Consider the following 12,230-nt stretch of genomic DNA (forward strand, 5'->3'; position numbering starts at 1 on the left):
GCTTCAGCAGAGATCTCAATCCCCCTCCCAAGCCAAACAGGGCTCTTGCGCAATTTCCAGTCGCTGAATGAGGTTGCACAGAAGAGCTTTTGAGCAGACGGTTCCCCTAATCCGCAATGCTGCAGGACGGTTGTCTTGCCACTTTCTCCACGGTGCTGTGATGTTGCTAGAGGCCTGCTGCAGGGCTGGACTGCTGTGAACAAACTTACTTTACTTAGCATGACCAGGCGCTCGTTCACTCTGCTAGTCAACAGCCGCCCTCTCTCTCTAAGACAGGGGTAGTCAAACTGCGGCCCTCCAGATGTCCATGGACTACAATTCCCAGAAGCCCCTGCCAGCGAATGCTGGCAGGGGCTTCTGGGAATTGTAGTCCATGGACATCTGGAGGGCCGCAGTTTGACTACCCCTGCTCTAAGACCTCCCTCGCTTTTTCCACCTGTGCGGATCTTGAACGGAAAAGACGGGTGTATTTTCAGTCTTAATCCTATGGCACGCAGATGCCGGAGAATGTCTTCAGCCGATGCTCTTTTTAAACAGATTCGAATTTAAAAAGCGAAACGCTCTCCTCTTGAAGAAAAAGGTCCACTGATGTCAAGTGCAGGAAGGTGACACAGTCCAAGTTTTGCCACTAAAATTCCAGCCACTCGGTCATATAAATACAGTTCGATGGGGATATCTCGCCACCTTCGTGGCAGTCGTCGAAAACCTAAGGACAGAACCAGGGGTCAATACAGCTTATTGGTAGGAGATCAATACTGTTTATTTATTTAAATGTATGAATTTAGCACCAGCCTTGACCGGGACGGTCCAGGCTCACCTGTTCACCTCGGATCTCAGAAGCTCAGTAGGGTTGCCCCTGATTAAAATTTAAATGGGAGACCGCCCAGGGATATCAGGGTCACTACGCAGAGGTAGGCAACGGCAAACCACCTCTGAACTTCTCTTGCCTTGAAAACCCCACAGGGTTGCCATAAATCAGCTGTGGCTTGGTGGCCAAAAATTTTAAAAATCAGAACTGGTACATGCTTTGAGCTCCTCGCTCTCAAGGAAGAGTCTAACACAAGACTGTTTGCGTTGTAAACTTTCCCAAGCCTGCTTGCAGAGAGGGGCAGTCTATAAATCAAATAACAAATAAAGCTCAGAAGATAGCCAGGCAATTCAATCCCGACTCTAACACAGCTCTGGGTGAGTGAAAATCCATTCCTTAAACATTTTATCAGGGTAAGTACTGCAGCCAACCTAATGAAAACGGAGCTTAACATTATTCAGCAAAAGATCTGGTTTCATCGTATAATGCTTAAGTAGCCACTTACTTGACAGAGCCCACAAGGGGTCCGAACTAAACCCGTGGGTTGGATGATGGGATTCACGGCCCTGTATAGCTTCATGTGCCCATCCACGCTGCCGACTGTTCCTTCTTTGGCTGCAATTATGGTCATCTCCACCTTTCCGTCATATATTAATGTGTTGAGAATGGTTTCTATGTCCTCCATTGACAATTCCACCTATTCTTGCGGGAAAGGAACAAAAAAACAAAATAGCCCTATTAAACAAAGAGTGGATCGATCTTTTAAAAGTAGAATGTCGTTCTCAGTACAATATGCATGGCTCTTCTTCAGAATTATGCAGGAGTCGTTGGGAATTAAGTTCTTACCTAATGAGATTTCTAAATTTGCTATTAATATTAATCAGGAACTTAAAGACACATTTGTTAAACATCTCTCTTATAAAAGCCAGAACTCCTGTGTAATGAGAACAGTATTCTGACTCCAAAGGAAAACAATTAAACAGAATTTAAAGATATGATAAAAAATTAAAATTGTCAGATGGGGCAGTATCCCTACTTTAAAAATTAATTTGAAGCAAACCAGCTAAAGTACATGATTTGAAAGAAGAGATTAAATCTTGTAGTAAACAAAAGGAAGTATATTATTCGGACAGAGCCTATCACAGTGTCACAACAAATTGGACTGACAACATGTTTGGCTATTCAACGAAACATCACACAGAATACCGAACTCTTTAGTAATGTATTACCATTAAATATATTCCATAACAATTGCTGGCAAAATCACTTAAACAAACATTTTCTTTCTGAATCAGAATACTGCTTTCATTACACAGGTGTTCTGGATTTTGAAAGTGAGATTTTTAACACATGGGTCTCTTAATTCCTTAATAAACAAAATATAAATCCAATATCCACTAAACATATTCTATATCATTGCTGGCAAAATCACTGAAACAGTATTGAGTTCTTGAAAATGTTGTACATATCTACAATAGAGGAGATATTTTTAAAAGAAGTGCTTTCCAAAATCTCCAAAGGAAAAACTGATGTGCATAGCAGGGGAGTGACAACTAAGCTTCTTCCCCACTTATGAGGGGAGCTAGAACAAGCAGACAGAGAGCGGAGGCATTACCACCAGGGTCAAATTCATTCCACTGGGTCAAATCCTTTCTACTATGCAAATATCTAAATCCAGCCATTCCCAAGACAATCCATTCAGTTGGTCTAGTTCAGTATAAGGCAGCTTTCTGTATTAATGTAACTTAGGCCCTCCAGGGTTATCTAGTCCAACCCCTGCAGAATACAAGAACTTCACAACTACCTGCCCCCCCCCCCACAGGGACCATGCCCAAATGATGCCCCCCCCCAAAAAAAAATCCCAAAATATTCCTGGAATTAAAGCACCAGTAATATGAATTGTGTGTATCTTGCTGGACCACACCTGATTATGCAAAACGTATTTGCAGCTTCCCCTAAAAGGTAACAAGTTTAGAAAATTAAAGGAAGTAACCTTCCTACAGTGCCCAAGGCACACTGAATCCAACAGGCCCCCCAACAATCATCAGGACAAGGGAAGAACAATATAAACTAGTTTCACAGAATCAACTTTGGAAACTGAACAGGATGAAACAGGTGAGCTGGAAGGCCCGAAAGCAGCCCACTTCACTGATCTGGGACCAAAGAGAATATCCCATCTATGGCCTTTGGCAGGAGACAGGCCAAGGAAAGCGACTCAGCCTCACCTTACTAATGCCCAGTTCGCTGATATATTTCCACACTTCATGTGAGGATGCAAATGAGCTGTTTCTCTGGATCATCGGGTTCTGCTTGCTTTCACGAGCAGCTTCTGCCTACAAAACACAGGGGACAGAAACAGATTTTGGCAGTCTTTGTTTACTGAACAGGGCATGTTCCTCAGCTAGTTATCTTAGAGACATTCATCCGGCAAGCATTTTAAGCAGATGTTCTTCCACACCAAAAGAGTTCATTCCCAGTTACAGCGTGACTAAAGCGTCTCTGTCTCTCTCTCCCCCAGGACTTTCTTTTTAAAACAAATGCCGTGCAGCAGCTCAGGCTGCAGAGGGGGTTTCAACTATTCAGGGCACGCATCCTGAAGGCTCAGGCTAATTTTTGCAGTTAATTTGTGCCAAAGTATTCCCCGTTACTATGTATGGGTGTGAAAGCTGGACAATGAAGAAAGCAGTCAGAAAGGAAGGCAATTAATCTTAAACATGGTGTTAGGGGAGAGTTTTAAAGGTAAAGGTATCTCCTGTGCACTCTTGGGGTGACGCCCTCTAGCGTTTTCTTGGCAGACTCAATACGGGGTGGTTTGCCAGTGCCTTCCCCAGTCATTACCGTTTTACCCCCCAGCAGCAAGCTGGGTACTCAATTTACCGACCTCGAAAGGATGGAAGGCTGAGTCAACCTTGAGCCGGGTACTGGGATCGAACTCCCAACCTCATGGACAGACAGCTTCAGACAGCATTTCTGCCGCTTACCACTCTGTGTCACAAGAGGCTTCTCTCCCCAGAAGCTAAGAATGACTAAACTGAGACTATTGTACTTTGGTTGTGTTATTAACGCCAGGAAAGCTGAAGGCAGCAGGAAAACAGGAAGACCCAACATGAGATGGAGCGACTCAATCAAGGAACTCTCCGTCTGCAAGACCTGAGCAGGGCTGTTAATGGCAGGACCTTTTGAAGTAGCTGAATTCCTCAGGTCACCATGGGTTGGGGGCACTTTGATGTTCACCATTATAACAAACAGGAGTGGTTTTGGAGGTCCTACATATTGCAGAGATCTTCTCTGTGTGTGTGCGTGGGGAGGGGGGGTTGCAGACAAGCTTGCAATGCTTCTTCAATAGTATTTAAATGGAGGGTGCTTGCACACAGATCCCCCTCCCCGCCCCCCAAAAAAGCACAGTCAGAAGCTCTCACGGTATTTCAGACCATCTGGAGCGGGCTTTTTCAGGGCTTCTTGATGGAAGGGTTTCCCAAATAGGGGGGAGTTAATTCATTTTTGATATATTTTTTAATTGGTTAAATATTTATCGGGTGATAAATCAGATGACCATATATGGTCATGTTGACCCATTTCCCCCTTCCAAAATGGCCTATGATGGGCCTGGAGGGGGTGGGGAGGGGCATGATCGCATGATCCCATATTCTGCATGATCATGCCATTCTGGGGTTTCTTGAAGCCTGAAGACTGTTTCAGAGGGTTCTCAATAGTAAAAAAAAGTTGAGAGAAGCTGATCTGGAGGATGCTGTGCCCAGTTCAGGCACAACTTGTCCAGCTCCTTCATTTTTCCCATGTAAAAATAAAACTTTTAATCAGGCTCAAAGGGGATCTGCAGGTGGGTGTGGGCAGTGTGTCTGTCCATCTGGACACTGCCCCAACAGCCTCTGTGGGGATCAGACAGAGCTAAGCTTTGGACTCAAAATGGCAGGAGGCAACTGGTCTCTAACCAGTGACAAGACTTTTTTCCTTTTCCTACCAAGTCATGTTGTGGCATCACAGCAGTAATTCCCAGACCTTCCTTTTCCTTGTTGGCCAAATGGTTATCTTTATGTTTTGACTCCTTTGAAATGTGCCTGGTTCGAGTACCCAAGGGAGGGGGGAAAGTCCTATATTTTTCACCTTACGCTTTTAACTGTGCCTCAACATAGATTTTGAATTTTCTTAATAAAGAAACTTTAATCCCATGAATTTACTTATTTAAAAATTGAGGTCTCTCATATATCCCATGCAAGGAATCACAGGGAGATTTGCTCCCTCTACAAAGTTGTCTCCAAGCACGTTATTTTATCTCAATCAATCAATCCATTTTTATTTTTATATATCCTGCCCTTTCCTGGGTAGGCTCAGGGCGGGTAACAACAAATTTTAAAAACAATCAGTACAAATTTACATGTAAACAAATTTATCAGTTTTAAATTCAGGCTAAGGTTTAAAACTGTCTTTAAAAACTGCTGCAATCCAAGAAGTTACAGAGGCATTCCGCTTGGCTTCTGTCAGAAATTTCAACCCAGGCGTCTTTAACTGGTATCTTGAGCTCATGCATGCTAGCCAGCCTAGAACAATTCCTACAAAAAGCCCCCAAACTCAGAGCCCTTCTGAAAATTTCTTGGGACTGCAGCATCTACATACCATGAATGGTGGAACTGGACACAAAATAAGAAAACAGGGACATTTACTCACCTTAGTCTGCAAGAATTTAAAGCACTGCTGGTTCAGAACCTCTACAAATTCAGATTCAAAATCTTGGTCACTGTACCAAGCTCCGCCTGTCACAGAACGATCCGGCTGAAGGTTGTATAACATGTACACTTTTTTCTTAGAAGCCTAGCAAATTAAGATTACAACATGTCAAGACCCCGTGTCTACCAACACACTCTTGCTAAGACTACTGTGTCTTCGTTTTCCCTGTCTTTGCTTTTAGTGCTTGCTTAGCTCTGTAGTGGCTGGAGAAGCCAACTATGGTTCAGAAAGTAGGGGGCGGGGTTAGTATCTGCCGCCTCTGTCATTCCATTGGGAGGGATAGGTAGTAAATCTGTAGGTGCCTGGGCTCAGGTTATTTCCACGTCCTTTAAGCCCTGGCAGGAATGCATCGCTTGGAGATTGCCCATTCAAAAAACAGCACTTCTGTTTTCATCAAATAATCTTAAAGCCTGCAATGTAGCTCCAGATCAACTCTGCATCAGTTTACCTGCCCTGATGAGACCCTTCTGGATTGCTCACCTTCTTCAAAATTAAGAACCACTCACCGCGACAGACTTCACAGCTTTAATGAGTTTCTTGCTTTCCAAGTTCTTTAGTATCTTGTTGATCTCAGTTAAGGGAAGATTGCTTTTATATCGAATATCCCGGCTCCAAATACCTGAAAATAAATACAATTTATTCACTTACTGGCATAAGGCATCATACGCTGCTCAGACACAGAAATTACATATGCACAAGCTCTAGAGCAGGGGTAGTCAAACTGAGGCCCTCCAGATGTCCATGGATTACAATTCCCATAAGCCCCTGCCAGCAAACGCCAGCAAATGGCCATCTGGAGGGCCGCAGTTTGACTACCCCTGCTCTAGATCATAGTACGTCTCTTTGCCCCAATATCTTCTTTCTTCCTCTACTGGAGAAAGAAGCCACACAACAGAAAGCCCTGAACTAAAACCAGCTAATTCCAGAACTGAGGCATCAAATTTAAAAGAGAGAGAGAAGCTTGAGTTTTCCTCAAAGGCAGCTCAAAACATGAAGATATACCGTGAAAAGATTCTGTATTACTAAAGGAAACCTGAAGGGGAACCACTGAAAGACTGGGATCTGGCAGCTTTACTATATGGAGGAATTTATCTCTAACTGAAGACTGGCAGTCAGGAAACCCACAATGCATTCCTGGACCCAGTTCACTAACCTGCAGAGCTTACTGTTTTTGCAGCTACTTCTGAATGCTCTTTAGCCAGAGTTTTATTACATTTTGTATGGCTGCAAGTTGAGGTGAAAGGGAAAGGTCGGGTATAAACATTTTGATTAAATAAATAAAACAAGATGGTACATTCTGTCCTAGAAACCTCATTCATGGAGCCCAGGCCTTTGCTCTTTCACCTGCAACATCTCTGCTCCTCTGACAAGATGCTAGTCCATCCCTCTTGAGGGGAGGTGCAATGTTCAGTTCTAGACCCCACTCTTTGCAATAGCCTTCCCCAAACAAATGAGCACTCAGAAGAGGCCTTAGGGCATTACATACATTTCTAACTGCATCCAGTTCTAATGACATGCTACATTCTTAATGAAATGTCTTACTGCAATTCTGTTTTTAATTTGTTACCTTGAGTCTTTGTACATTAAGGAGGAAGGCAGGCCTCTAAGCATTTAAATAAAAACTATATTAGCAGTGGATAATTAAAGACCAACAAAAGAACTGCTTTTTTATACTCTACTTTTCACTACCTGAAGGAAGAAGAAGAGCTGGTTCTTATATGCCGTCTTTTTCTATCCAAAGGAGTCTCAAAGCGGCTTACAATCTCCTTCCCTTTCCTCTCCCAACAGACACCCTGTGAGGGAGGTGGGGCTGAGAGAGCTCTGATATTACTGCTCAGTCAGAACAGCTTTATCAGTGCTGTGATGAGCCCAAGGTCACCCAGGTGGCTGCATATGGAGGAGCGGGGAATCAAACCCGGCTTGCCAAATTGGAAGTCGGCGTCCTAACCATTACACCAAACTGGCTCTTGGTCCCAAAGCAGCTTCTAAACACCTTTCCCTTCCTCTCTCCACAACAGATGCCCTGTGAGGGAAGTGGGGCTGAGAGCATCCTAAGAGAACTGCTTTGTGAGAGAACTATGACTAGCCCAAGATGGCTGGCTGCATGTAGAGGAGTGGGGAAGCAAACCCGATTATCCAAATTAGGGTCCTCCACTCTTTACCCACTATGCCACACTGGTTCTCAGAAGGCGACTGCTTTCATGAAGCACATAGGTGAGTGGGCCACCAGGAATGGAAGGAAGAAAGAGAACTAACTCCAGCACCTTTGTTGCCTGCATCCTCTATAATTTGATAGACCAGTTTCTCTTGATTGTCGGATCCCTTCATTTTACTGCAAAAGACAAAGGGGAACCGCAGTTAGTTTGTAAAGTGCCTGGTGGACTGAGTTATTTTAGAGCTACTGAAAATGAACTTAAACCACCAGTGACCATATAACACAAATAGGGTCTTCATACTAGCTGGTCATTCAGGAACTAAGGCTTTTGTATAGAGCCATTGAGGAACAAATATAAGACAAAAATAGGATATAAAGTAGGCCTGGCAAAAACTGAACAGAAACGGACAGTCTCAATTGAAGTTTAATAGACCGGCTCCATATTTTTTCGCTCTAAATCCTTCCCCTCCTCCTGTTTGATCGAATAGGCAGGCAGACAATATACAAGAAACTGCCTAATATAACCTTCCAGAACATGAGTCAGAAAATGGAAAACCAGCTGTGGTATCCCATTTGGCAAATTCTTTGGGTAAAAAAAGATAAAGTGACAAGTGTAAGCACAGCCTGGATGGATGGAAAGTGCTGCCAAGTCACAGCCGATGTGTGGCGATCCATAAAGTTTTCAAGGCAAGAGACATTCAGAAGTGGTTAGCAGCCCATGGTGGTCTCCCATCCAATTACTGACCAGGGCTGACCCTATTTAGCTTCTGAGACCTGACAAATAAGGCTAGCCTGAGCCATCCAGAGCAGGCCAAGCACAGCCCAATTGTCCCCATACTACAGGTGACTGCAGCCATCGGTATAGATGAAATAAATGAATACCTCCACAAGTCTAGCCTTGAGAGCCTGGGAGACTGATGACTATGTGAACCAGTGATATATATATTAAGACTGTTGAGTCTCATAAAGTATATGATGTCCTATGCTGTGTGCAATTTATTTCTAAAGCAACCTATCTTGATGTAGCGAAAAAGCAAAATCATTCCTTTAATAAAAACACACTATTTTCTAATATTAGGAAAAATCAAATGAAATCGAAAATATGCAAATTACATTCCTCTAGATGGTAAACCCTATATTTAGCCGCAAATCAACATATTTGAGTGATTAGATTTGCACAATGTTTATGTCAAAAATAGTGTTGATTTAATTTAAATCAATTATCTAAATCTTTCTATCCTGTAGCAGCTTTGGGCAGTCAGTGAGATAGGTAGGTAGGTAGGTAGGTAGGTAGGCAGGCAGGCAGGGGCCACAGAATACAATTGGCAATGCCTGCCTCTTATGCTCCATTCAGCCATATGGAGAAAATGAATGCTGAGTTCTGCCTGGTTACCACCATAGCATAAGCAAAGCAGAGAGCACCAGTTCTTGAACACTGAAGGTTACCCAGTATTCTGCGATTCTTTGATTCTATAGAGAAGGCCAGTACTGCTTCTTAGAAGATCCAGTTGTCCCTAAAAGAAAGAAGAAACACCATGCTAGCATTTTACCCTGATATTCTCTACTGTGTTCATCATACTGGGAAGTAACATGGAGTCTATAAGTTTCAAACATTTAAATGGATGCAACTGTATCACTCGACAAAATCTGAATGCAAAAGCTTTCCTCCTTAACAATCACTTGATTAAAGAAAAAACATACTAATGATGAACTGAGCAGTACAAAATAAAAATCCGTCTGAAATAATTAAAACAGAACAATTTAAAGCCATAACCCTAAAACAAACACAAACCTTACAGTGGAATTTTCTGATACAGATCACATGTATTTGTTGGGGGGAAAAAATCTATATCCTGCATTTCCACAATGCTCAATGCAGCTTGAATAAGGCAGTATAAATAAGATCAATATTTGACTCCCAGGACAATTTGGTTTCTCCAATAGTAATGCAAACAACAAATGGACAGGCCAGATCCTCCAAAAACAGGCTTCAAACTACATGGCACTTCAATTCCCCCCTCCCAGTATACACCAATATAGATTTTAATAACTATCAAATACATTACAGGTTTCAGATCTGAAAGTATAACTAGTCTTTTCAGATATCCCAGCAAAATTATTTTAGGACTGGCTGAGGCTTTATATATTCGGTCACCTTATTCATTAAATTCAGTGTTTTAAAAAATGCCACCTCAAGCTTAACTAAATACCTCTCAAGCTTAACTATAAACAGTGTACTAAATAGTCACATCCTTCTAAGCCCAATTATTTCAATGGCATTTGAAAGGTGCAACTATGCTTAGGGTTTGGGGAGGTGGAATTGCTGTCAACCACAGCTGATTTATAGTGATCCCATAAGATTTTCGAGGCAAGAGACGTTCAGAGGTGGTTTGCCTCCACACCATGATAATCATGTCCACAATACAGTTCTCTGGATGTGTCAGCAGTGCTAGAGAACCTGGTTTGAATTTCCACACTGCCACAAAAGTTACTGGGTGAGCCGGGCCCAGTCACTCTATCTCAGGTCTCAGCCTCGCCTACCCAACTGGGTGGTTGTTGTAGGAATAAAATTGAGGGGAATAAAATAATGTCATAAGCAGTGTTTATTCTCCACTAGGGAGGAAAGAAGAGTACAAATAAATACTAAACAGACGCTTCCTGCATCTGACAGAGCTGGCTCCAGCTCTTGAAATGTGATAGTCTTTCAAGTGTCTTTGTTATTTCAGCTGCAGTAGACAAATAAGCCAACACTGCCCCCAGCCCATTCCCCAGTTTTGAAATTCATGAAGCTGGAAAGTTCTTACCATAGAGAGTAGCCTGTTAATGGCCATGGCCCGCTGCTGAGCCTCCATGTGGGGCATGTCATTCTGAATCACCTGGTCTGTGATGCCGTGAGGAAACTGATGGCATAGCTCAAGGATCCTGGACAAAGCGCAAGCAAGCAAGCAAAAAACACTCAGACACAGGAGTCACACTGCATATCTCAGCTGTCGCTGTGGCCTCTTCCCTCCATTTCAGCAACCTCATCATGCCCCTGAAGTTCACAACTGGGGGCGTAGACTGGCAAATGTAAGAACCTGCTTGATACAAGGCACGGCCAAATACCAGCTTCAGCTGGGTTCTGCCACTGCACCCATCCTCTCCCTCCCCCTGGGCATTCTGCAAACTTTACAAAGCTGAATTTTTCAAGACAGAATTTTTACACAAGAAGAAAGGGCTATGGGATGGTCAGGAAAATGCTTTAATAAAGGGAGCGTGAGCGTGGACCATATTACTAAAGTAAATACTGCTTCTGACTGTATGTACCACGAAACATCCACAATGTTTAACACATAGTCATATTCCTATGTACACTGTTTCAATTCTGGTCCTATTACTTTGCTTACTGTTGACTGCATTAATGCACACTGTGTAAGCCACCTTGACTCTCAGTAAAAAAGGTATATTACCAATGGCATAAATAGACAATAGGTAGGCCTCCATGAATTGCTCCTAGGAGTAAAGAATGCAGAGGAAAGGACTTCCTAGGAAGTGTATCTACACACTACTTGGCCCTCCAGGAAAGCCTGCACTTCCAGGGTTCCCAGTGGGGTTGCCAGCCTCTAGTTGGGACCTCGGAATCCCCCAAAATTACAGCTCCCCTCCAGGCAACAGAGAGCAGTTTTCCTGGAGAACAAGATTATTCAGGAAGTGGATATTACACCAGTGATGAGGTCCCTTCCCTCCCCAAGCCCAGCCCTCTGCAGGCTCCTCAAGTCTCCAGGTTTTCCTCAACCTGGAGATGGCAACTCTGGCTCTCAACCTCCAGGACACATCCATTGCAGCAAACCTCATGGCAAAGGAGGTCTTCGGGCGGAAGGGATGGGAGGAGGGCTGACACCGCATCGTCCTAAGGTTGCCAACTCTGGGTTTGGAAATACCTGGGGATTTGAGGGAGGAACCTGGGAAGGTGGGCTTAAGAGAGTGCAGGGACCGCAGCAGGGTGTAACGCCACACAATTCTCCTTCCAGAGCAGCCATTTTCTACAGAAGTGGAATAAATGTTTAAAATAACTAAACAGGATATCTCTATATGCCTGTCGTCTGCAATCATCTGTAATTCCGGGAGCTCTCCAGCCCCCACCTGGAGGTTGGCAACCTCAAGACAAGCGGCATTCGTGGCCGAGCTCCATGACGGGAGCGCGCTCGTGGGGAAAGAAGGGAGCCGCGGCTACCTGCTCTCGATCTCCAGCGGCTCCGGCGCCTTCCCCTCCGCCATGACGACGACCACGAGCCCCGCTCTGTGCCGCCGTCCGGGTGCGTGGAGCCCGGGCGCGCGAGTGACGTCAGCAGCAGGCGACGCCAGAGGCTCCGGTCTCCTTGGAGACGGCGTCGGCCCCCGCCAGCCTTCCTCACGAGCGTCGCCGGCAGGTGACCTTAACAGGTGTGAGACTGGGGGGAGCGGGACGGGTGGCCGCCGGGGGAGGCCGAGAGCCGGCCCCGGCCAGCGCTGTGCTCCTCCTCGTCATGAAAAATGCAAGGTGGG

The 12,230-nt window shown here is 44.3% G+C and overlaps 2 protein-coding genes across 5 annotated transcripts in view; one reads left to right on the forward strand and one right to left on the reverse strand.

Moving 5' to 3' along the window:
- Positions 1-378: 378 nt before the first annotated feature.
- POLR3F (RNA polymerase III subunit F) lies at positions 379-12,043 on the reverse strand. The gene is made up of 9 exons (XM_077309921.1): positions 11,920-12,043; positions 10,511-10,628; positions 9,153-9,220; positions 7,816-7,883; positions 6,058-6,170; positions 5,492-5,635; positions 3,034-3,141; positions 1,314-1,505; positions 379-706 (listed from the first exon to the last, which is right to left on the reverse strand). The coding sequence occupies exons 1-9, from the start codon at positions 11,961-11,963 to the stop codon at positions 629-631; spliced, it is 933 nt and encodes a 310-aa protein (XP_077166036.1). The 5' UTR covers positions 11,964-12,043; the 3' UTR covers positions 379-628.
- The window catches only part of DZANK1 (double zinc ribbon and ankyrin repeat domains 1), a 28,431-nt gene continuing 28,198 nt past the window's right edge, over positions 11,998-12,230 (forward strand). For 2 of the 4 annotated variants that reach the window (XM_077309915.1, XM_077309917.1), the window contains exon 1: positions 11,998-12,127. Coding sequence is in view for 1 of the 4 variants with exons in the window: in XM_077309920.1 (XP_077166035.1) it covers positions 12,219-12,225 (7 nt within the window). In the remaining 3 variants the exon portion in view is untranslated. Of the gene's footprint in view, positions 12,226-12,230 lie in introns of all 4 variants that reach the window. The other 2 variants (XM_077309916.1, XM_077309920.1) reach the window with 2 other exon arrangements.

The sequence above is a fragment of the Paroedura picta genome, chromosome 14 (assembly GCF_049243985.1).
Source record: "Paroedura picta isolate Pp20150507F chromosome 14, Ppicta_v3.0, whole genome shotgun sequence".
Taxonomy (NCBI): Eukaryota; Metazoa; Chordata; class Lepidosauria; order Squamata; family Gekkonidae; genus Paroedura; species Paroedura picta.

Excerpts from the sequence above, each read along its gene's own strand:
- POLR3F (XM_077309921.1), bottom strand. The coding sequence starts at position 11,963 with ATGGCGGAGGGGAAGGCGCCGGAGCCGCTGGAGATCGAGAGCAG. Across the intron at positions 10,629-11,919 it reads CCGCTGGAGATCGAGAGCAG|GATCCTTGAGCTATGCCATC; the intron begins GTAGCCGCGGCT and ends CGCTTTGTCCAG. Across the intron at positions 1,506-3,033 it reads GCGAACTGGGCATTAGTAAG|GTGGAATTGTCAATGGAGGA; the intron begins GTGAGGCTGAGT and ends CCGCAAGAATAG.